Source organism: Chelonia mydas, chromosome 10, assembly GCF_015237465.2.
Source record: "Chelonia mydas isolate rCheMyd1 chromosome 10, rCheMyd1.pri.v2, whole genome shotgun sequence".
In the NCBI taxonomy this organism is placed as follows: domain Eukaryota; kingdom Metazoa; phylum Chordata; order Testudines; family Cheloniidae; genus Chelonia; species Chelonia mydas.
The window spans coordinates 70,725,650-70,752,201 of NC_051250.2; the positions used below are offsets into that span (position 1 = coordinate 70,725,650).

General features: G+C 40.8%; 1 protein-coding gene across 16 annotated transcripts in view; it reads right to left on the minus strand.

Moving 5' to 3' along the window:
* Nucleotides 1-26,552, minus strand: part of AKAP13 (A-kinase anchoring protein 13) — a 323,045-nt gene that overhangs the window by 40,754 nt on the left and 255,739 nt on the right. For 8 of the 16 annotated variants that reach the window (XM_043524664.1, XM_043524671.1, XM_043524667.1 and 5 more), the window contains 5 exons: nucleotides 25,651-25,756; nucleotides 19,959-20,087; nucleotides 15,700-15,742; nucleotides 13,350-13,482; nucleotides 3,576-3,747 (listed from right to left, as the gene is read on the minus strand). In XM_043524664.1, the coding sequence (XP_043380599.1) occupies nucleotides 3,576-3,747; nucleotides 13,350-13,482; nucleotides 15,700-15,742; nucleotides 19,959-20,087; nucleotides 25,651-25,756 (583 nt within the window). The remainder of the gene's footprint in view (nucleotides 1-3,575; nucleotides 3,748-13,349; nucleotides 13,483-15,699; nucleotides 15,743-19,958; nucleotides 20,088-25,650; nucleotides 25,757-26,552) is intronic. The other 8 variants (XM_043524676.1, XM_043524674.1, XM_043524677.1 and 5 more) reach the window with 1 other exon arrangement.

Sequence of the window (26,552 nt, forward strand, 5' to 3'; positions counted from 1 at the left end):
AGTGTACTGCGTGCCACCATACAGATTATGGTGGGCTTGAATAGCCGTGTGCACTCTAACGCTGCACTATAACATCCCTGTGCGGACACTGCGGGCATAAATTAGAAGTCCTGTTTGAAGAGAACTATGTTAACACAAACTAGGAATCTTAGTTCATGCCTGCAGCGTCCACACGAGGAAGTAACAATGCACTGCTATTCGCACCCCCATAGTCCAACATGTCGGGCAGTGCAGACAATCCCTAAGTCAAGTAAGGCTGGATTACTTACACCCATCGAAGCAAAAAATAAAAATACAATCACACAAAACTTATGCCCATGTTATAGCATCCTTTACAGTGGACATCATACAATGGAGTAGATGGCCCTTGCGGTCCCTTCTAACCCTATGGTTCTATGACTCTTGGCTAGGACACAGGATGTATATTTAGGCACAATGCTTAAGTGAGAGAGATTTCACATGTGCATATGTAGGAGGAGATTTTGAAAGGCACAAAGAGCAGCTAGATACTCAACTTCCATGAAAGTAAATAGAATCTGGGCACCTGATACCCATTTGTATCTTTGAAAATCTTCCCCTTGCTCTCTGCATGCCGTGACTGACTGCAGGGAAGCAGCTACCGTCATTGTGTAGCAAAGATGTTTAATACCTTTCTTTGATAGCGATAGCCATCTTACTTTTCTGTGTCTATATTTGTCTTGTTAGGAGAGAACCCTCAGCAATTTTCATTGTGCGCCACACCCTATGCTGTGTGCATGCATATTAACTTAAAATAAACCTTGCACAGTTTAAACCTGTATACCGAAAGGAAATGCAACTCATACAAGTACATCCAGGACAATGTTAATTTTTTTGGCATGGAACATGTATCCCTATCTGCACAGGTCCACAGACTGCCAGGAATTTATTAGCAGCTACTTTCTGGAGCAATTTAAGCTCATCAGAACGTAACAAGTTAAATCAGGTGATGTTTTGTACCCTAAATGGATTGGGAGGATTTAAAAAATAAGCATAGGAGGGGAGAGGATGGATTTAAGCACACATAATTGTTAAAATTTTCCACTTCCTGGCAGGTTAACACGGACCAGGCTTCATACAATCGTGCTGCTGTCCTTTCTCCTTCAGGAAACTCCAAAGCTGCTTCTGACTCTAGAGATACAACTAGTTATTGTTCCCTTCCCTCCCTGCAACATTTTTAGACGCTGGTCATCTATTGCAGTTGAGTGTCCTTGTGCTGCCTGCCAAATGGGTGAATGCTGCAGTCTGCATCCTCTAGGAGGACAGGCCATTCACAGCTTCCTATTTTGCAGTAGTTTAGGGCCAGAGCCTCTCTCCCAATGGAAAGGCAGCACATGCTGAGCAGTTCTCAGATCAGCAGCCAAGCACCAGACTGAGAGCCAGTGGCCTCTGCTTTCGACCAGGAGAGGTACTTGTAAATACTTTGTATTGTTTCTAAACATGAGGATAAAAATTATCACTGATTCAACAGCAAGCGATCAACAGCACAGGGCAGCTTTCTAAATACCCTGCGGTTTTGAACTGTAAACTGAAGGAGTGACTGTTTTGGTCTCTGCTGAACTAAGTCTGACAACTTTACTGAATTTCATGTGGTGGACTGTAATGTGAAGAACATTTTGCTTAGGGGCTAGAACAAGAACATCAAACTAATTTAAATAGAAGCCCGTATCTCCCAGTGGCCAACATGCTGTCTATGCTCCGTTTAGGCTTGGCAAAATTTGATTTTTTTCTAATTTTGATGATTTTTATCCATTTTTAGTTGACGATTCCCCTCCCCAATTTTTAACTTTTTTTTTTCTATTTGTAACTACTTTTATTTTTACAGCTGTAGAGTTGGATTAAGGGCAGTGCTGACAGTTGGGCTGAAGAGGTGTCCCTGTGCAGGGGGATGCTGCAGTCATCATGGTGCAACGGAAAGAGAACCCCAGCCAGGACTGTAAGGAGGAGGACAAGCTGCCAGCTGGAGGGGAAGCCACCCTGCTGCTGAACAGTTCCAGCCCTGGGAGAGCTTCCACACTCCTGGCTGGTGAGTGAGCAAGTGGGGCCATGACAGTGTAGCTGTAGAGGGCTCCCGGCAAAGTTGTGTGGCCAGTGACACTGGATGCCTGCACATACATGGTGTGGGGAAGGCTGGAGTCCTAGTGGGGAACAGCAGAGACTCCCCCCACTGACCTTGGTCAGTACCTCGAGGAGGAGGAACGGGTCCCCAGCTGCAGAGACAGCAGAGTGGCTACCTCCGCAGCCAGGGACGACGATGACGACGACTCCTCGCAGTCCTGGCCAGGGGTATCTGTTTTGCCCTGTCAGGACCGTGGCCTCTCCACCACACCTTGCGCCTGCAGGGATCACGTGTCGTTGGCCCTGAGGCAGCGCAGGAGAGCTTTATTGTCGTGGACCCACTCACTCAGAGGGCTGCCCGCAGGCAGGCTGGTACCAACAGATATTTTTTTTCTTTGATTTCAGCGTGGCAGCTGAAACCGACATTTACCGACAGTTATCTATTAAAATCGAATGTGGCCAAGCCTAGCTACCTTATACCTACAGAGTGTGGATTACATATTCTGCAACACCAATGCATTTATATGTCTACGCCTTCCCCACTAATACTCACCCTACGCATGCATCGATAAATAGCTGTTGTTCATATAGTGTTTTCAGCATTATATTCTTATCCCTTGAGACTACATTAGTCCAAGCCAACAGCTACTACTAGGCAGGGAATAGATAAACTACCTGGTTTTTGTTTTTGGCCGGCAAGGTTTGTACCTGATGCATCAGCAACAAGTAAGCACATCTCAGGGACCTGGAAATTCCCCTTACCAAAAGCACCTGAATGCATGGTAAGATGCACCAATGAGTAGGGCAGCTACTCTTAACCTTTAGAGCACAGGATTTATTCAGGTCTGAAAGCTGTTTAAATAGAACTGCTACAACCAACTTAGCTTGCAAAAAAAAAAAAAAAGGCAGTCCTTTGATCTGAGACACACCATCATCACCTTGCACATATGTGATGGGAAAAGTGGGAGTGTGTTCCAATTTCAAAATGTTGTGTTGCTACCACCGAGATTTCACTGGAACACTGAATCAATATTTGCTGGAGCTAAAGCAGGAGGCAGGCTAGGGATAGGATAGAGAGCTCTTTTTTTCCTGAAGTTAAAATGGAAAACTAAACAGTCATGATGCAAGCTAGCTTTCCCTATCACCCCCAAAAGCTATATAACAATGCATCTCAGTCCCAAGCACTAGTAATATACCACAGTCCTGATCTATTACCTCTAAACAGATACAGATGACTATACTGAACAGCATCATACCTGTAAACTGGGCCAAACATCAGCTATGAATTAGATTGAAAATCAATCTCCATTTCACTTGAGAGTCATATTTGAACCCTTGCTACTTGACATGAAAGGTTGAGACATTAATCAGATCGGGTTCTCCCTGATCAGAATTCTCAAACTTGTAGGGGGAATAAAGCAAAAGGTCCATGACGAGCATCCTGATTCTGGCTGACAGGCTTTCCACCAACAGTGGAACACAAAGAAAAAACTACTTACTTGCACAGAGGTATGAATCTTTGTTGAAAGGTTTCATACAGTGGTAACAGTTGATTGGACCCACAGTAGGGGCTGCACTGAAGAGGTGTCCATTTAACATCTTCTTGTCTTTTTCTTTCTCCTTGGAATCTTTGTCCTTCTCTTTAGTCTTCTCCTTATCTTTCTCTTTTTCCTGAAAAGGGAAAAAGGACCAGTAGAGTCTAGTGACAAATCCCCCATGGTTGGAGCTATGAGTACGTTGATCCATACACACCTTACCAATAGCCACATGTCTTCATAGATCTTAGCTAGGGAAGCAAATTTATGACCTTCGCAGAAAAGCATTAATACTATGGATTTCCTCTGTCCTCTCTCTACACAGGCATTTTACAAGTACAGCAGCTCAAGAAATTAGGTCTCTTCTCATCAAAGCATCTCTGTTTCTTCCCATCTTTGTCTTTAAACAAATGCCCTGGTTCTGATCATTACTAAATGGCACCCTGAGAAAACTCAATCTCTTCAGCACTTTCAACGGATTGTTGCATAACTAAAATAACAGGTTTTGTGTAGGCCAAACTTTCAACGTGAAGTTAATTTTTACGGCCAATGTAAAAACTAATTTTTTAAGTGTATTTTAAAGGAGAAAGACGGACCTTTATTTTGGGGTGGGCTGATAGAATTCTCTTCCTTATTTTCCTCTTCACTAGTTTGAGCTGCCTTCTTCAGTTTCATTCAATCAGCTGTGAATAATCTCCTTGGGGAAATGGATTTTTCAGAAACTTTCTATCCATAGTACAGTAGAGTAGGTTGACTTACTGAACTATGGCTAAATGGGACTCCAGGTTACCCAGTACCGGCTTGTTCATTGTGCTATGTGTTAATTGCAGAGACCAGTAAAGGCAGATGATGGCTGCTTTGCAAAGCCTAGGTTCTGAGTTCCCCATGTCTTGATAGCAGTGGAGATAAGACTGGTCAGATACATAGCTAGACTAGCATCAAAGCATTATATAAAACGTTAAAGAGGCCACACTGGTTACTCTCACTTTGGGAATCCAGAGCACAGCCGCTTTTGGCAAGCTGACTAGCAAAGCCTTCAGGCCCATCCGCTCTGATTTTCAGAAGGGTCTCTCCTCCTTCCCCCAAAGAGATTGTTATATCAGCAAGATTATGCTGCTTTAAATATGCAGGCTTGAAGTTCCCTCACAATCTTGAAGCTTAATGGGTGATTCAAACTAAATCACAGAAAATGCAAACATTCCCATTTTGCACACCCTAAGGTAGCAGATGACTAAATACTGAGATGATGAAATAATATAGGAAGTGACAATATGTTGGTTTCCTTCTATGTTTGGAAGTTCCATTAAATATGGGTCTTAACTTACAACAAACACAGGCATTTTAGCTCTCTACTATGTGGCCTGCATCACTGCCACCTTCATGGGAGCTGCACATGCAAAATACAAATCTGAGTAATATTCAACCCTTCAGCAAATATATATCTGCACATACACACACAAAAAATGTAACTGCTCATTACACGATGCGACCCCCATTATCATCTCAACAATAATCATTTCTGTCTCAATGGATTATTGAGACCATGATGGCTTTTGTAAGAGAAGACATCATGGAGGCGAAAGTGAAATTATGAAGGTTTTCTGTGGATTTATATGTTGTTAAATGATATGTAACACGCCTGGAGCTAAACATTTTTCCAATAGAGGTCTAAATAAACAAACAAAAGAGCCCTCCTGCTGCTCAGCAGCAGGCCTGAGGAACACCAACAAAGCAGTTAATACCAGGACAGTGACTACAAGTTCTGCAGTCACCATGAGGAAAACTTTGAGCCTTCAATCTCTCTGGTCACTTGATTACAGACCTAAAAGTGGCAATTCTTCAACAAAAAAACTTCAAAAACAGACTCCAAGGAGAGACTGCTGAATTGGAATTAATTTGCAAACTGGATACAATTAACTTAGGCTTGAATAGAGACTGGGAGTGGATGGGTCATTACACAAAGTAAAACTATTTCCCCATGTTTATCCCCCACCCCTCACTGTTCCTCAGACGTTCTTGTCAACTTCTGGAAATGGCCCATCTTGATTATCACCATAAAATGGTCCGCCCCCCGGCTCTCCTGCTGGTAATAGCTCACCTTAAGTGATCACTCTCTTTACAGTGTGTATGGTAACACCCATTGTTTCATGTTCTCTGTGTATATAAATCTCCCCACTGTATTTTCCACTGAATGCATCCGATGAAGTGAGCTGTAGCTCACGAAAGCTTATGCTCAAATAAATTGGTTAGTCTCTAAGGTGCCACAAGAACTCCTTTTCTTTTTGCGAATACAGACTAACACGGCTGCTACTCTGAAACCTTTGAGCCTTTGATGTCACATGCAAATAATTAGTAACAAGTTTAACATTTCTGTCTGTCTCTCTGTGAATCCAAAGCTGAATCCATCCCTATACCGCCTTTAAACTAAAGTTGACTATCTCCATTACTGGCCCCAGAGCCCCTCTCAGTATTACATCCACAGAAATGAAAGATACTTAGGATGCAGTATTAAATGGGACAATGGTATCTGGGGCAGACAAACCTGAAACTGCCAGCAGTCCCCTAGATCATCTAGATTGGATTAGAACCCTGTGACCTACAGGTGAAAGGCTCCATGTCCCACCCACAGTCTGCTGAACTGTGCAAATCCAGCAGAGTTCACTTTGGAAGGGGCTCGGGACTTATACTCTGTAAGAGTGGTAGTAAATCAAGACCAAAAGGTTTGCTTGAATGTCAGACTCTGAGGAACTCAGACCTCCAAGGGAAGGATCTTACTCTCAGCCAGACCCTAGGCCTCTATGAACACTTAAACACTCCTAGCAATGCTAAACGAGATTAACTTTAATAACTTCCCAGGGAGTGCAGCTGGTATTTAAAGACAGGTTTTTGCAATTTGGTAATTTTGGGGTCTGGGATATTAACCGTCCTTTATGATTTTATAAAGAAAGAAAAAATGTTTAAAAAAACTTAATGATTTCAGTTAGACACAGGAAATACTGCACTACCTTTAGTGAGCAAAAAGCCAACTTTCATATGTCATATGTCTGACTGCGAAGTTGGGGTGCAGGACCCTCTGGCTTCTCCAGGAGCAAACCCTGGGCAGACTCGCTGTGGGAAGCGCACGGAGGGGCAGAGGATGCTGAATGCTCCGAGGTCAGGCCCAGGAAGGTGGAACCTGTGTGAGCTGTTTGCCCTGGAGACAGTCTTGAGCTGTAGCTCACGAAAGTTTATGCTCAAATAAATGTGTTAGTTTCTAAGGTGCCACAAGTCCTCCTTTTCTTTTTGCAGATATAGACTAACACGGCTGCTACTCTGAAAACTTTCATATGGTGGGTTTCATAACACATCACAAAGCATTACCTTAAAATGAAATGTTCTTTCTACACTACACATTACTGAAGCTTCCTTCAAATAACAGCATGAAAATAGAAACATTTTTCTTCCATAAAAAAACCAGCAGCATGGTTGAAGGAACCAGTTCACTGGGCAGCGTACTTAAGCATCAGATTTCAGTGTGAAGTAACAGTTAAGTTCTTACCTCCCAATGCGTAAGTCCTACTAGTCTCACTGTTATTTCAGGTAATTCACTAAATCTACACCGTTTCACCGACATGATTTCTCAGGGACAGGAGAGCTGTTTTCTACGCGTATTAGTCCATAGTGACTGCACACTGGTCTGCTCAGTTTGCCACGACAGACTATTGGGAGAGGAAGTCAGATTGCTTGGGCAAGGGAGGGAGGGAGGTGTGTTAGCTGCTGACTTCCTTAAAGATGATTGTAACTATTTTGCGGCTGCTTGTATCACGTTTTCCCTTAGCTAGACCTGTTTACAAAAATCAGAGGGGCAGTGGGGAGGGGAAATGAATTTTAAAAGGAAAGTGGCACTTAAATTGGAGTCCAGAACTTTAAAAGAGATTTAATAAAACAACCCTTCTATGATACTTAGGGCATTTATGAAAAGAAAATTTTATTCTGTTAGAAATAGATGCACATTTAGCGTACTTCCCCAGTATTTAGTACTTTTGCAGTATCAAAACACTTATACAGATGGCTAGAGAGGTTGCTTTTGTATATCTCTAGCTACTGGTTGTTTTTTATTTAATTCACAGATGTTTACAATCTCACAGTTCTTTGAAATGCTATTTTGAAAAGCTGGTGGTGTTTAAAACTCCCTGGATGCAGACACCCACTCTAACTGCAAAGTAAATGACAGGAGAAATTACTTACCCTGCTTTTCTTAATTTGATTCCATATTTGCTGTCATGCCCCAAAAATTCATTTTGAAAATGGGAGAAACGCTGAATATTTTTCTAACTAAGCGCACTATCACACAGTAGAGATTGTGTGTATATGAACCATTACATGCAATTGAGTTGAATGGAGTTTCACCAGTGTAAAACTGAAGTAACATGATGTGGCACACTAGACTCACTGGTAAAATTACCCACTTATCTATTCCCCCTTCATGTTTAATTTCCCTTGTGCCTATATGTCTCTTTTTGCATTGTTGTTAACATAATTTTAAAAAAAAATACATTGGTCATGGTCTTCGTCAGAAAGCTTATTTTACAACTGATCTTAGAAAACTGCATTATCTAAAACCAAGTTCTGAGCAGAGCAAAATCTGTTAGGAGTAACTGTATGTTTATAGCTCTTGCTCTACTAGAAACAGTTAGAAGAAACAACCAAATCTTCCTGTTCCACTTCCTCTTTCAAGGGTTGTTTTTTGTCTTTCATGTTTTAATCTAAAAAACTCTTCTTCTCTGAGATGATCCAGTTCTCTGAGGAACTTGAACCCGTGTTTCTCAGGCTTACTGTATAAAATTGCAGTAATTAACACAAAAATATTCCGAAGCAAGAAGAAAAAAAAAAAAGTGTTTGACTTGGATATCACTCTGCATTGCCAATTAGTAAAAAGTCAAAGCTGCTAGCTATTGCGAGCTTTTAAAAAGCAAATTGTGTTTACCATCTTGGAGGGACTCTTGTTTTATCAGAAGGTTTTAAAGTGAACAAATAAGCCAGCATGTGGCAGTCTCTGTGGCCTTTGGTTTAATAGATGAAGATACGGGAAGTATCCCAATGTGCATTCTCCATGTACTGTCTTATCCCTCATCCTAACAGAATCTTAGAATCTTTCTCTATATACAACTGTGACCAACTATGATCTCCCAGTTCTTACCTTATGGCAAGGACTGTCAGCAAATCCCCCAACTGTACATACTTCACAAATTCTCACAAGTGGTTTGTATGAAGGGTTCTATATAAATATATTCTCTCATATTGAACTTTGCACTGGAGAACAGGGACAGTTATCATATTCTTTTGAACTTGTCATAATCTGATGCAGCTCTGGGGTTGTCTATGACCACAGCATGCATCCTGTCGAGATAGATCAACAAACGGGAACTGGTCTCCCTTGCATAAGGGCTAAAGATGTCACAATCTCTAGATGATGCACCAGAGATGACTGCACTATTGTGCATTTATTGTATTACCACACAAAGACCTACGTTAAAAGAATGTTAAGTTTGGAAAGTCAAGCACTCAAAAATTAGGGCATGGCAGAATTAAAGCTGCTTATGCTACCTTATTTCAGCTTCCTGGTGCATATGCATTATGATATAGTCTTATTATATATCATATCATATACTGTTTTTTCCAGAGGACTCATTCAGTGCACAGGATGGATGATGCTCATTGAACAAGCAATTATTCAATATTTTGCTTTATCCCCATTGTTCAATGTGCGGTCCCACACCCTATTTACAGCACATTATTCAAACCCTGCTCTGAATGAAGAATTATTAATTTCCTTTTAAATTTTGGAATGGCACTCACCATTACAGTATCTGAGTGCTTCACAAACGTTAACGAATTAATTTTCACAGCCCCTTGCAAGGTGATGTGGTATTATGCCTAACTTTTGAGTGTTTGACTTTGCAACCTTAATGTTCTTTCAGTGTCATTTTTCCTGTGCAATTTGCTATGTCTTTAAAAAGCTGGAAAACCAGAAATCCCACCATATGGAACCATACTGACACTTAGACCTATAGCACAGACCTCTACCACTTGAACGAATGGAGTAACTGATAAAAGTAGAATACGGTCATCCTCTATGACAGTGGTTCTTAACCTGGGGTGCAAGATGCCCTTTCTGGGGGTGCGAGACATGCCAGATTTTTTTAGAAGGTAAATTATCGAAAACACAAATTAACCACAGGCACTTAAGTACAACTACTTTGTTTCATCAAACCTACGTTTATATGTATATAATTCTCTCTCTTTCATTCTATAGTTATGATATATCTAGGTTTAAAGAACGGACCCATTTCAATGATTTTTGATAAGGGGTGCGAGAACATATTTTGAGAACCAAAGGGGTGCAGGGTGCAGTAAAGGTTAAGAACCACTGCTCTATGAGAACCAGACAGTAGAGGGGGGCTGAAACACATACTTTGCCTGTGGGTTTCACAGCTATTTGCTGACAGCAGAGGAATGGGGACACTCATGAATCATGGGGTTCCACTTCCGGTTCTGACAGGGAATGTGGTCTAGTGGTCATAGACCTTTCTGCCTTTGTTCCTTCCACCCCCACAAGCTTGGCACTTTTTGCCCCATCCCTTTCCCAATCCCATGTTTTCTCCTCCGCGCTTCCATACTCATGCTCCTCATCTGATCTCAGTCTCCTGAGCTCACCCTTGCACAGAGAGTCCTAGTATCCCACTCTGGGGTCCATGTCTGAGTTCCATTCCTTCCTCCACCACGGCTCCCAATCCCAGTCTTTGTTTCCTGGCTCCTTGCCCAGCCAGTGCCAGTCTTTCCAATCATCGGGCTCCCCATTTGATCTCAGTTCCCCTCCCCCTCGGGTTCCAAGTCCCTTTGCTCAGCCAGTCCCAGTTCCGCTCTTTATCTGATCTGTCTCTCCTACCCTACTGACTGCCAGTCTCCTTGACCATAGAGTATCAGGGTTGGAAGGGATCTCAGGAGGTCATCTAGTCCAACCCCTGCTCAAAGCAGTTAGTCCCAGCCTCTCCCTAGTTCCTAGTCTGATGTCAGCCCCCTGCCCTCCCATGTACCTTTGCCCCAAGGCTCCTTGTCCCAATCTACTCCCTTTGCCCTCCAGGTATGGACCCTTGTTCCCTCAGCATTTGAATCATGGTGCTTCGTCCTCCAAGCTGCCTGGGCCCAACAGTGAAAACGCAAGCAAGACAGACTCCCTGCTCTTATTTCCAGTGTCTCTCCTTAATCTAGGACCAACTGCAGGAAAAGTCTGGCTCCCCCTATGCTGCCTTTGTGCTGCAGCATTCTCAGTGGAGAGGGAAATTTTGCTGAAATTAGCTGTCAAACATTATCATGTCTCTACTGAGCATGTGCAAACTGATATTCTTCAAAAGCTTATAACTTGGCAAATGTGGGCATTTTTCCCAGGAGAAAAGCAAGAGGTATATTCCTGACAAAGGCAAACCTTCTGCCAGACTACAAATTTTTGCTCCAATGCATGGAGATGCTGGAGCTTCTCAATGAACCAACTGTAAGAACGTTTTCAACACCAGCGAAAGAAAGTATTTCCCCCTAATCTTGTTCTTGTAAAAGACTGGAGTATTTCAGCTGAAACTAAAAAAACCCCAAACACTCAGGGGAGGCACCCAACATAGCATTTCACTGCAATCTGTTCTAGTCGAGCAAAGTTATGAGCAACTGGCAACCGTCTCTTATAACGGGAAGTGCTGGGCAAACTCAAGTATATGTGGTGCTACCAGAACCGTCTCAAATAGTTTTTGTTGCCAACCACAACACATTCTTTGTCACTGTTTGTTCATAACATGCAAGCTGTGACAAGGTCTCTAGTATTATTATTAAAGAGCCATGTCCTCCACGAGACCAGAGGAGACCATAAAGAACATGTGGGACAGACAAGCAATTCTGTTTTGCCTGAACTGAAAATATAGCAACACACTTACATAGCGAGAGGCATCACTGGCTCCAGAGATTCAAATTTAATGGAGGCCATGAATGTTTCATATCTTCAACTAAACCTCCATCCAAATCCCTCAGCAAATGCAAAAATATAACTGTAAAAACTCCCCTCACTCAGTAGTAAGGGAAAAATCCATCATTACTTATGAGGCAGTATCTCTTTAAAAACAAAAAGGCTTTGGGGAACATTCAGCCAGTTGAACTATTACAGTGGCTGAATACAGTCTATGAGGAAGAGAAGTATGAAGGCAAAATCTGAGTGGGACTGGTACCCACGCTGAGCACAAAGGCATGTGCGCTATATTCTTTATACACCACCCTTTTCCTCTTGCTAGTTTGTATTATTGCCTCGACTTGCTTTTACAATTATTTCCCCCCTACACAGCAATGTTTCACTAGGAGGAAAACTGACCTCTCCAGCCAATGAGGATTCTCCAGAGTTCTCAGAGCTGCATGGAATGGTACATTTATCTGTGGGCTTTGGAAATTTGGAGTGGTGCTAATGTTTTAAATAATCACTGATCAGGTGCTAAAAGCACAGACACTTTTTAACTGAGAGGTGGAAATTACTATATCACTCCCGTTTAGTATTGCAAATTCTGCTAGTTTTCCTTTGCACGCACAAACTGCAGTTTTGTAGAAAGGTCTGCAGTGCACTATTGTCTTGGGCAGTGACAGCTTATGTCACAATAAGATGTGCAGAGCTGGGTAAATCCTTGCAGACAAAATAGCTTTTCCCCTTTACGTATAGGGACCAGCAGCAAGCCTAACTGTAGAACTCTAGATATTTGATTTTGCTTTTTCAATACCAGGTTCCTTAAAAGGACACATTCTCTATCAAGTTTCAGAGTAATACACTTACATTTTGACCCAGTTCTCCTCCCTCGCCATATAACTGTTTACATAGTCTGCTTTGTTCTACAAAAAAAACAAAACAAAAAAACTCTATTCTAAATAAATCTAAAAATCCATGTCAGCAGCTCAGCCCCCATGTTAACAAACCAATGTCTCTCAGGATCAATGGGATGTCATTACATAAAGGAAAATTTAGGCTGAATATCAGGTAAAACTCCACCTTTCAATGGGATGTATCAAATCGTGGAATAACCTCCCCAAGAAAATGGTGGGCATTGCATAGCTTGAATCCCTGAAACCTTTGGAGAGCAAAATACTAGGAAACGCACTATAGAGAACAGCCCTGCATTGGCTGGGGCATATAGTAAACAGGATAGATTAGGTCTTTTCCACCTCTAATGTCTGTGATTCTGTTAAATGTCTGTGATTCTATTTTTGTTATATTTCTAGCACAAGAGTACATCAAACTCTGTAAGGAAATCAACTTCAGCATCAAGTTTCCCAGAGGTTGTTACAGACATGACAGAGATTTTAGAAGTATTTAAAATACCTTGAAAGAGCATCTATTGCCTTTTACCAAAAGCAGCTTGTTTTATCAGAATAAGGAGTGTTTTCCAAACATCAGATTTAAATTTGTTTTCATTACATTTATGTCTCTTTGGTACTCATTCTATGGGCCACATCCCAAAAATTTACAAGTCCCGTTGAAATCAGTGGTAATTCCTGGTGCTCACCACCAGGCACTATGTTAGACTGAACATATTTCTTTGAGGCTAACAGGATTCATTTAGGAGCTCTCAACAACACACTAAGAAGTCTTATTCACAGGGAGGTGAACATCAAGCACATGGCACTAACATAATAAACATGATTAATAACAACACATGGGCACCAGATGCCACTTACTTTGCTCTTCTTGCTGCTGGACATTTTATTCCTGAGGTAGCTGAAGGTGCGACTGACTTTTGTTCCACTTTTCCCTTCTAAATCTTTCCTGGAGGGGCTGGGAGGCAAGAAGTTGCCGCTCTCTTCAGACACACTAAAGCCAAAAGATAGAGTCTGTAGATTTTGTTTATGTTACTTTTTTTCCAGATTATGCTGGGCAGGGAAAAAGACTCGAGAGGAAACCTTGGTTTTTTTAAAAGAGCAAATACCTTTTTCATCCAGCTATTGCAGCTAACCAACAGAGTCATTGGTCAATTTACATTTTTATATGAAATATGACAAGCTAAAGAGAAAACACAAATCAGCCACTTAGTCACATATTGCAAGAGACTGTTTCTTTGGTAAAATTTCAGTACTTCAGTCTCAAACAATGACATTGTGCCCTCTACTGCTTTAAGGGAGAAACAGCTTTTCATTAACACAGTAGTCAGCAATTGCCCATTCTGTACTGCTACACGTACCCAGTCTTAATTTATCGGCATAAACTATTGCTGTTTTCCATAACACACACAGAGCAGATGGTTATAAAGAAAGATAGGTAGTGAAATCTGCACAAAGGACAGTCTCCACTGGGAAGCACCCTGTCTATAAAGTACCCCCAATTTTTCCAGTACAATTTAATTAGCGCGTTTGTTAAAAATTATCTTTGCTAGACTACTAACTTTTCCTGGTCCCTTAAAACAGAGAAAATAGGACTCAATTTGTGTGTTAATCTATAGGTTCATTTCATGTCAAACTTCGAGCTATCAATAATTTCAGAAGGGGCTGGTGAAATGGGATGCAAAGCCAAAAGGGAAACCATATTGTGGTGGGGACAGTGGATAAAACAATTGTCCTGGCGCTCAGCAAATAGAAAGATATGTCAGAGATTTCAGAAGAGAACACACTGCTGTGCACTAAAGAACATTTTAAAAGGCTGTTACATCATAAGCTCTGTGGGGCAGGGACCATCTTTTTGTTCTCTCTGTACAGTGCCTAACACAGGGATCGGCAACCTTTGGCACACTGCCAGCCAGGGTAAGCCCCCTGGCGGGCCGGGTCGGTTTGTTTACCTGCCGCGTCCGCAGGTTTGGCCAATCGCGGCTCCCACTGGCCGCGGTTCGCTGTTCCAGGACAATGAGGGCTGCAGGAAGAGGAGTGGGCCAAGAGATGTGCTGGCCGCTGCTTCCCGCAGCCCTCATTGGCCTGAAGTGGCGAACCGCAGCCAGTGGGAGCTGCGATTGGCTGAACCTGTGGATGCGGCAGGTAAACAAACCGGCCCAGCCCGGCAGGGGATTACCCTGGTGGGCCGTGTGCCAAAGGTTGCCGATCCCTGGCCTAGCACAAGGGAGCCTTGGTCCATCATTGTGGCTCCTAGGTGCTACCACAGTGCAAATAAACAGGAGCATTTTTATTACGTTACGGAGGTAGCAGGCACCGGGTCCTATAAAAACATGCACCATTTCCTGTCCAAATCCCCAGCATGCACTGTAAGAATTAAGTTCCAAAGGGGAAAACTAAAATATCTCCTCCCCCCAACACTCCTCCACTCCCCCACCCCAAAAGGAAAGGAACCACTGCAGGGATGTACATAAAGGAGTCATATTCCACATAAAATACACAATCTTTCCAAGACATGCCAGAATACAAAAGTGAAATAGTCAGCTGAAGAAACCAAAGGGAGAGGAAAACAGCAATAAAAGGTGCTCAAGAGCCTTCTGGGCATGTCAGACAAGCCAGAACTGTCAGGAGAAGTAGCACAAAGTATGAAGAAGAGATCAAAGACCCAGGTCCCTCAATGCCAAAAATGCTATCTTGGCCACATGCAGAAAGGAACTATTAAAGCAAGCATCCACTCAGAACAGAGGATCTCTGCTTACAGCCATGCAAGGATGAACAAAGTATATCTAAAAACCATGAGAATCTCTGCAATCATAAAAAAATAGACAAAGGGAAAGGGAAAAAGTGGGAATAATATTTGGGCCTTGTGTAAATTTATGCTGATTAATAACAAAAATAATAATATTCCAAACTTTTCTTATTTGTGAATAAACATTAAACATCCAGAATAATCCAGAACTGTTAGGGAAAAGACAGTTGCATGGATGGACCCGTCTTCATTTACAGTGTGGCAATGTTAAGAAATATTTTACAGTTCTAAACTGTTCTTCAACTTACAGAAATAGTGGTCTGGTTCTCAGAGGGTCTGAGCACTTGCAGATCCCCCTGAAGTCAAGAGGGGACAGGAGTGCTCAATACCTCTAAAAAAATAATCAGATCTATATTTTGGGTATTTCAACAGAGAAAAGATCAGACAATCACAGTACTGTACCTCTGAGACAATGAACTACTGGTGCTGTTGAACGATCGAGTGCCTGGAAAAGATTAAACGAAAACGTTAGACTGTGAAGTCTTGCCCACAGTAGTGCTAAAAATATAGTTCCTGGATTCAGGTAGTTTATGAAAAAGAGGGGACTGTTTAGAAGTTAAGGGTTCAGATATGTTTCTTCGTGTGCCCGGGGAAAGAACGTTCACCACAGCCCGTGGGATTCCAAGTTAGTGACAGAGGTGGAAAACGAGGTGGGTTGCTTAGCAGTTTTATCATTCACCAGCTGTAAGGCAAAGGATGTGAATCTGTGATCCTCACTGGTGCATTAAGGGTACATAATTCCAAACTGCTAATTTAATTACAATAGGTGAAAATGAGAGACTTTGCCTCAGCACTTTTATTTATACTGCATCAGAATGAATCTATTGTAAGATACGTCCTTGTTTCATGTATAAAACAGAATTCTAGTTGATAAAATTATAGTTCATTTTCCCTTCACAACCCTTAGGCATGTAATAAAAGGATAAAGGAAACAAGAGAAGCCTTATTAATTTTTCCATTGAAATGTCTGCAGAGGCAGGGCTTAATCACCCAAAATTGTGCTCTAGGAAAAAATGATGTACAACATGCTACTGAAGTCCTCCAGTGACACAAATTCCCCTTGTTCACCAAGAAACCTGCCTACACAGTTTGCTTCGAGCAGATTATCTAGCTAATGCTAGATGTTACTGAGTAGCTGCTTAGTATCTGGGAGTGCTAAAAAATCCAAATAAATCAATTCAGATGGAGAAAGATGCTGGATCCTTTCTCCGGGAACTAGGCATGGCAGGACTCTAAAGGACCCCTTTAAAGTATTTTCAAACATGCTACAATGACAGCAAGCAACGTAGCTGGTCTTCTTATTAGGATTTTGTAATTGCCACAAGAACAATGGTACTTTAGCTTCAAACACTGTTAACAGAAGTTAGAGCTATGAGCTAATGCAAACGAACTTAGCACTTGGCATCTGAAGCAAAGGGCAGATTAGTACCCAGTTTATTAAAAAAAACACATTTATTCAGGATCGTCCCATCCCCATTTCTAAAATAAATAAATACAGTCTCAATTACTGACTACAGTTCCTAGAATAGCATGAGAGAAGGCTATTTTTTTTTACCTTTCATTCTTGGATATTCATGAATTAAACAGTGGCCTAACCTGGTCACATAGTCCTGGTTTAGAGGAGCCTTTTTGTATGTCCCCTGTTGAGCCTTTAGACTAGCAAATCCATCATATAGTACAGTGCAATGATATTCATTCAGTCAAACTCCATACTATTTACTATCTATCTCAGGTTTTTGAACAGTGCCTATTCCCTGAGTATCTAAGCACTGAACAAGTAATTTAAAGGCTCAAACGGTTGTCCATGGTGAACTTCCTAGTGGACTCTGCTCTTCAACACAGGTTAAGCCTCTTTGCTCGCTCACTCTCTCTATATTTAACAATCATCTTCCTTGATTGAATTTAAACACTCCATATAAAACCTATGAAGTATTTAACCATCCTATCCCGTCACCAGAATAAGTCGGATGAAGCAACATTTAAGCAAGAGCTGCAATAATTTGTTGTTCATGATCCAGTTTTCAGCATTTCTGAGAATCCCTGAGCTGCATGGCATTTCAACTGTTCAGTGGCTGTTCATCCCGTATTGTGAGCCGGTACTTTATCTTGAACAGAGAGCATCACTGATAGTGGTGTGCAAACCGACCCAGAAAAAATAAGAACCAACCCAAATTTTGAACTAAACTGGTTTTTACTAAACCTAAAACGAAACTTTTTCAAAAAGGACTGTGTGACAGCATTCAGATACCTGTTATATTCGCTATAAAGACAGAGGGATGGATAGCAAGATTTTCCTCCCTCCATATTTTCTGTATTCCCTCTAGCCCGGTGCTTCCTGGCTCTGCCTGGAACCAAAAGCGGACGTGCTGGGCAACAGCAAGAAAATCTCATCTGTGCCCTGACTGGATAGCACCTGAAAACATCTGTTCTTGTGAGATTTCCAGCCCCACTGTGGAACTCCAATGAGTCTGGATAAGCAGCCAAACTTTTGGGTGCTCATCTGAACATCTGAACCTTCACCATCAACAATAATTTCATATTGTAGATGGACTTAAAATAATTCATAAGTTTCATGATACAGGAAGAAGCTGCAGGATTGGCATATTCCAATGAGAATGCCTGAATGACAGAAAGCAGCTTGCAGCGCCCTAAGACAGGTAGTCATTAAATTTAAGGGGACCAAAGAATTCCAAAAGTCTGCTCACAACCAACTAAACTTGGTGTAAAAAGTACAGACCAGCTCGTCAGGTAATAATTTACCCACCTAAAATCTACAACTTGTCCAAAAAACAAAAAAAACCCATCTAAATATATGATTGTGTCAGACTAACTGCAGCTAATTCCAAAGGAAAGTTGGGGTGTGGAGATATTGGAGGAAGGTAATTAAAATGCACACTTGATCTGAAAGTAAATGCATCCATCTCCTCTGTCAGACATGAGCCCTGGAGAGGTAGAAAAAATACAAGCCTAGGGTTATTGTATCTAAAAATATGTGTGGTTAAAGCAACCTTTATATAAAGCCATCACAGAACTGTTTGAATGAGAGGGATTACAACAAACACCAAGGGAAGTAGGAGCACAGGACATAGGTCCTCCTGGGTTACTGAGTCCAGTCTCCTGTTATCGCGGGCAAATCCATCATATAATCAGATTATAAACGTGTCAAGTTCTATCTTCAAAGCAGTGTGATAGTTTGCATCCTATACTACTATTGTTCCAAAACCTCACTTCTATGATGGTTTGAAACCTTCTCATTTTCAGCTACATTTATTCATGGTCAATTTATACCCATTTGTTCTAAAACATTGCAATAGCTCATATCCCACTTCGATGTTTACCCCCAATGTATTTAGATAGAGCAACTGTATCCCCTCTCAGCCTTTGTTTTTGACAGGCTAAACAAGCCACCCTCTTTTTAGTCTTGTCTTGTAAGATCGACTCTCCATTCCCCGATCATCCTAGTAGCCCTTTTCTCTGCACCTGTTCCAGTCTGAACTCATATTTCTTCAACAGGGTGACCAGAACTGTACATAGTATTGTAGATGAGGTCTTATCAGTGCCTTTTACAATGGCATTAATACTTCCCTATCTCTACAGGAAATAGCTCACTTGATACATCCTAGGAGCGCATTTGTTTTTTCTGTGGCTGCATTACATTGGTGGCTCACAGTCTTCCTACAGATGATTAATACAACCAGGTCTTTCTCCTCCTCTCTCATTTCCAAGTGATGAGCCCCCAGCTTACGGAACATTTTTATGTTCTGGGGCAGTAATAAACTCAATTTTTAAAGCTCACTGGTCATTAGTGGATGGTTGAGGGAAAAAACACAAGACAGTCTGAGCTATTCTGATTTTAAATGGTCACTCTGCTTTCTGGCAGGATGACTATTTTTTTTTTTAGGTTGGATGGAGAGCAGTCCCTTTTACTACAATGAGAGGGGTAAGCCATAATAAAAAAACCCAATCAACCAACCAAAAACCAAAATCATTGCATGGACATCTTTGTCCTGGAGGGAAAAACACTACAGGTGTGGCCTCAACCAGAAAATCTGGATCCAGATTTTGAACCCCCGAATTTTGAACGTGTTTGGCTCAGATGTGTGCTTTTAACTCACCAGATAACAGGGGCAGGTGTGAAATTCTATTCTGAATCAATGCTCAGACTGCAAATGCCCATAGCGGACAAACGCTCACCAGTGCAGTTTATGAGCATTCAGATCCACACGCATGGTTTGGGGTCCCATCTCTACTGATATTCCCAGCGTGCTGGAAAAACCACAATACAACAGTTTTTTTGAAAGATCAACAACGGTATTTCTCATTCTCATGGCAGTAGGTACACCACACTTACTGACCTGTTACAATCAACCTTTATAAAGCCTCCTTGATGTGTCAGAAAGGAAGAATATTGTGAACATGTCAAAAACTAATTAGCTGAGAAGTCAAAGTGTTGGAATATTAAAGACTTTCGATTAGAATCCTTTCATTCTGCTGTTACTGAAGCATTTAGACACAATGGCGAAGGTGAAGCTGTTAGGCATCATGCAATGGAAAGATTAGTTTAATGCTCACAAGCTAAAACAGCCAGGTGTAAAAAGCAGAAATACCTTTCCTTTACCTCCACGCATAATGGCTGCAGTTCATGTAAAATGATTACTTACTATCCAACTCCTCCTCCTCCTCATCACTGGAAGAAGAGCCAATAGAAAAGAGAGTTTTAGACTTAGGGATGAGCGGAGAGATGTTGAAGGAGAAGGAGATTCGTCCGGATGGTCGAGTCCGTCTCTGGGCTGAGAAGTGGGTTAACAGCAGACATTAGAGCATGCATGAAAATGTATTTAATAATAAAAAGGAGAGGAAAGCAGCCAAAAGCAAACTAAAAAGAAAGCAAAATAAACGTCTGCAGAGCAGCTGGTTTCAGAAAAGGCATGGGCAGCAAAGAATTCAGCATATTTTCATTTTTATTTTAAAAGGTGCAAGTTTAATTCCATGCATAACTGTGGGGTCAAGGCTTCTCTTATTTTCACTGGCAGCTTTCTGTAGCAGTGCTCAACAGGATAATATATTTGAACAATTATGTTTCCAAATACAGTAAAATTCACCTAACGCATCCCAGAATAAATAGCACCTACTGAACTTATTGAGATAATTGCCAGGGAATCCATTTTAATGTCTCAAAATACTTGTAAAGTGGCACACCAGGTGCTATTATAGCCATATAGTGTTGCTGAACTGTTGGCTTTATTTATTTAGTGTTGTTGCCACCATTGCCACTCTTAAAAGATCCAGTTAATTTTATGCTTGTGAAAGGCGCTAAACGCCCTAGTTTATCTTTCAAACAATATAGCATTCACAGCAGCAGCCTTCCTTCTCCTGTTCTTTTCGAAGTGCATACCTCATCTTCTACAGGAACTACTTATAGGGAGGATGAATCTCTATGACCTATTCAGTCCAACTTCAATGAGTCTGCCAACTAGGGCGCCAAATTATTTCGTGATGTGGACCCCTGTAACAGGACTGAAGCTAGCAAAAACTCATAAGTATAATTCTGTCACATACTTAAATGTTTTGCTTTTTTTTATTTTAATGGAGTTTGTGAAATGACAATGTTTCTCTCCTGGTCTGTTTTTTTTCCTAGGAACCAGGGCCAATGACTCCCAGGATATTTCAGTACTCTCGTAAATCTCCACAGAGGAGGAGCATTCTACTGCACTTGCTTTTTAAATTAATGTATTTTAAGAGAAGTGTCTTAATAGCAGGAGACCATCTAATCTTTGGCTAAAGAGAGTAGTTTTCTTGAAATAGAGGCATAGTGTCCTATCAGGCATAATAGCTCTAATGGAAAAGAACTATGGAATTTAATAGGGATAAAACAATATCAATTTAGTAGGACTCTATAAAGTTACTCTTAACAAACCTGTAGGATGAGTATGATTCTCTATTAAATCCTGTAAGTTTCTAGCCATACTACAGAATTCTACAGCACAGATATGATTCCCTATTAAGTACTGTAGAGTGACTATTATTTTCTATTAAACACTACAGGGATTTTCCATATATGAAAATAGAGGCAAAAAGGAGAAAGAGGGAAGACTGATACTCAACTTGAAACGTGCATAGTTTTACGGATTTATGGAGAGGAATTGCTTTTCAGTGCAATTTAGAGTCATGCAAAAGTAGCCTTTTCTTTAAAGAGCAACCAAGCAGACATAAGATAGCACATCAATTTGGAATACTGCAGTTAGCTGCAAGAAGTTAGCTGCAAGAAGTTACTAAAGAAAATAGGGAGGTAACATAGTTAGTAACCTACAGGAACAACTGGTGGGGGGGAAAATTGACCTATCTTTTAAAAACCTTTCTTCAAAATCATTGTAATTCTTTTGAGTCTTCATGCCTTTTACCACACAAAACAATAAAAGCTTTAATGCTTTATTTTCTTAAGCATACTAGCAATGCCTACAACAAAATTCTGCCTTTCTGAGCAACGCCACAATAACAAATCAGCGCATATATCCTAGAACTTGTGAGCAATCCTTTGTCACACATAAACTTGCGTGCCTGCATGCACAATAGAGGAAACAAATGCTAAGGAACCAAATTTCAGTTTTAAAGAAACAACTGAGAAGAAAACACAAATGTCTTTTTGACCATTTATAAAGAGTCTCTTGTATATTTTTGGTTCTGTACCTTAAGACAAAATGGAAATTCGGAATGCACAGGATTACCCAGACAAAACAAGCAACATGATGAAAAATCTCCCGCAGTGCTTTCTCTGTCACTGGACAATATGCCCACGCATGGGAAGGACTGGTCAAGGTCATGTGACACACTCAAGAACCAATGGCACTGCTTAATGCAAAACACTCAGAGATGCATTTCCCAGTGGAAGGCATTTAGCTGGGACATTTGCAGACAAAATTAAGTTTTTGTTTTATTCATATATCCTCTTAAACTTGCTGATGGACAAACAAATCGCTCATGTTCCCTGCATCTTGGCTCTGAAAACCACGATGGTGAATAATTATTTTTTCTCCTTTTTAGGTTACTATCTTGTCAGACTATTCTCAAAGAGCAAAGATGAGCCGCAATATTTTAAGTGTAGAGAGAACAGGCTCCCCAGGCATGGCTTAGTTCCTGCTTCAGTTTAGTTATTTTTATTTTTAGAAGTTCCTGACTTTGTAACAATTCTCCTCCCTGGAAATGTGTTATTCCAAAATTGGGAGCAGCCTTCAGCATATTCCAGCCAACGGCTCTTGTGAACTCTCTGATTATATAAAATGCTGCAGCATTAGCATTTGTGAATGCTAAGTGCACGTCAGCCAACTCCTTCAGGATAGTGTGGATGCGGCAGGAACAACAGATCTGGAGGGATTAGAGGAAGTGCAACTCTACAACCAGCTCCCAAACCAACACATGACAAAGCACATGCAGAGACCAAAATCAGGCCAAAATCCCCCAAACATTTACCCAGTTGGGTTTTGTTTTTAAAGCTTTTGTGCAAAACAAGCTGTTTTCTTCCCATCCAGGCACCTTTTAGTGTTTGGGATACACTTTATTTTATATCATCTAGCATAACACAAGAACTAGGGGTCACCAAATGACATCAATAGGCAGCATGTTTAAAACAAACAAAAGGAAGTATTTCTTCAGGCAATGCACAGTCAACCTGTGAAACTCCTTGCCAGAGGATGTTGTGAAGGCCAAGACTATAACAGGGTTCAAAAAAGAACTAGATACATTCATGGAGGTTAGGTCCATCAATGGCTATTAGCCAGGATGCACAGGGATGGTGTCCCTAGCCTCTGTTTGCCAGAAGCTGGGAATGGGCGACAGGGGATGGATCACTCGATGACCACCTGTTCTGTTCGTTCCCTCTGGGGCACTTGGCATTGGTCACTGATGGAAGACAGGATACTGGGCTAGATGGACCTTTGGTCTCATCCAGTATGGCTGTTCTTGGGTTCTTATAAAATTATTCAAGTGGACAGAATAATCATGGACAATTAAACTTGTTCTAGATTTTATTTACTTTATTTACTTCTATGAAATCACCAAGATTTATTCTTGTATAACTAAGTATGCAGTAATGAACAGATCGATGTTCAGTTTTGGAAATCCAATAGAAGTTATGTATTATACCGTGAGATCCTCCAACAAAAGGCACAAAAGCACTTCTCCAACATTAAGACTCAACACACCCTTGGGCTGGTAAGAATCATCATCCTGCCTCTTTTAAAGATGACCTTGCTAAAGATTGATCCGGGTGGCGCTTGTTCTACAAGGAGGCTACATCACTTTGGTATTTGCCATGATGATGATGATATGGAGACACTGAAAGGTGAAGTGTTTTGCTCAAGTTTCCACATTCATAAGTGGCAGAGCTACGAACAGACCTTATGACAAAAATTTTCAAAATGACTAATGAGTTTGGATGCCTTACTTTTTAGCTGTCTAACTTCAAACATCTTAAAGGGACCTGATTTTCAGAAAGTGCTGAGTGTAAATCAGGCTTCTCTAAGGTATCTCAAATTAGCCACTCAGAAAGTTAGATAGTCTTGAAAATTTAGGCCCATAATTTGGCCCAGCTCTAGCCACCAGACTGACCCTACTATTCCACCCTAAACTGGTTTGATTAACAGTATTCAATTTCCATAGCCTCCTGTTTGAGTTACCACTTTCATTCCCTGCATATATAGTGTGCTCTGGTTGGGCTGACGTTAATTAGACAAAAACAAAGGGAGGGATTTGTGACCAAGTTTATCTGCTCCCAGTTCAGGTCTTGCTGGTACCTGTAATGTGCATTATGAGGGAAACATTTTTATGAAATGGGTCGGAGTTTACTTGAAAGTGAGGTGACGTAAGTCTTCTCCTGATGCAATCTCCTCAGTGAGCCCTACAGAAAGTTTCCAAGTAATGGGGAGAAAAGCATTAGGTTGCCAAGCTTTCTTGTCCTCTAAAAAAGTCTGGTTTTTTGGGACTGTGCTATTTAGAGTGTTTGGTTAGCAACTGGAAATGATGCCAACAAACTGTTTACTTAAAAGAAAAAATGAAGGGCTTGAGCAAAAAGAGGAAACAGGGTATGACATAATATAGAGTAAGATGTAGTTTTTTTTATTGGATGGATTTCGTGGTGTTTTGGTTACTGTTGCTATGGGACACATCCTTTAAGCCACATGCTTATTAATCATGGAAGAATGAGGGCACTGAACTTAAAAATGTCACAAGGCACCCTCTCTGTATGGTTCTCCCTGTAAGCTTCCAAACGAAATAAAACTCTCTACTTTAAAGCATGTCTTTTTGCTAGGAACAGGTCCTTTTGGGTGTGATGATCCCACTGAATGGCTGTTTTGTCACTGAGTTCTGGGGAGGAGCCCCATGATGAATCTAGGTGAGACAGAATTGTTTTTTATAAATGTAAGGCCAAACAAATCTCTGGTGTAACTGTTAACTTTGTTTGGATGATTTTGACAAATGGGCCAAAAACAGACAGGTTATTTTTAGTAAAATGTAATCCACAATATGTAAAGACTGAAGAATCAACCATAGATCATATGCATTTCAGTAATGAGAAAAAGCTCAGAGCTGGTCTCATAAAGCCAATGAGGAATTGTATAAAAGCAGACCAAACATACTGCCTGGCCAACACTTAGTGAGGATAAGAAGTGTGTGATCTTCTCAAGTACATCTGGAATAAAGAAGACTTTGCAAACTACTTATTCTTTTCACTGAAATTAACTTAAGAAAAGCACCCCAGACTTTTGACATTTCACTTCTGCATCTGTTGCTTCTCCTCAAAGCATGCAACTTGAAGTTATGCCCTTCAACCCACAGAAAGGTTGATTTGGGTAACAGGAATATTAATGAATAAACTCCTTTAGAGAACAAATATCATGAAGACATTCCCTCTCCGGCCTTAAGAGTAGTCTTATGGCTTTTCTCCTGAAGGATACAGATGATTCAGATTCCATATCTCTACATCTCTCAACTCTCCAAGATACGGAAAAGAAATACCTCAAATGAGGAAGCACTATAGTAACAGCAGAGGAAGAAATTCAAAAAGGATATAGGATTTATCATGAACATAATCAGTTTTTTACAATATACTCAAGAAACATCAGTTCTGATACCAATAATTTATGTTAACAGAGTAAAATAATTCTATGTATGCAAGGTGGTAAATTTGGGTCTAAAAATGAGAGATGCCCCTTTTTTGTAATTAAATGCAGTAGAGAAGCGTACCTCTACTTCAAGTAATAAGACAGAAAGAAAGACAGAAAAAGTTGGGGGGATTCTATCTTGGGGAGTTAGCAAGGGATACATGAATACTGCATATGGAAAGTCATGTTTACTCACTGTCTAGTCCTGGTTGAGTGATTGTCATTAGCGAAATAGATTTGGTCAGCGGAGAAGTGGCAGAAGTACAGAAATTAAATCCATGTGGCTGTGATCTTTGGCGTGTCTATGGGATAGAAAAAAAACCTCTATTAAGCAGATATGCCAAGCAATGCCCTCACCCCAACTGCAGACTACAGTCTAGTGTTTAAATGTATTAGTTGCCTATCCCTTTAAATACTGGAACATTAAAACACTCAAGAATATCTTCCCCAAAGGGATGGGCCCAACTAGGGTGGTAGGGCACAAAAATGGTGAACTGCAGCATGACAAAAACACTGAGGAATTGTAAAAGTGAAGTGCAACGTCTTTAAAAATGGGAAACAAATGTAAGTATCAGAGTAACAGCCGTGTTAGTCTGTATTTGCAAAAAGAAAAGGAGTACTTGTGGCACCTTAGAGAATAAATTGGTTAGTCTCTAACCACAAGTACTCCTTTTCTTTTTGCAAATGTAAGTATGTAACAAAAATAGAGGCAAGCACAGGGTGCTTCCCTCTCTGGCAAGCCAATAAAATGTATGTTTGTTGTCTGATGACCAATGAAAATACTGCTGTGATTTCAGCCCCTCCAGCTGTAGATGATATTTGCTTATGTTAAATAGAAATGTGCTGAAATATAAGTAGAAAATATGCTTTTGGGCCTTAAATTTGGGCTTGATAATAATAAGGCCTAGTAAAATGTGAGTAAAGTGAGATAATTTAGAGGCAAGTTAGAGATAAATTTGGACACAATCCTAGACCGCGTTGTAAACAGATTTTGGTTTTAACTAGTTTTAACAAGTGTTTTAGACAAAATGTGAATGTTTTGGAAGAATGCTATCTGTACTGATAGTTATTGGAATGATATTTACCATAGACATTAAG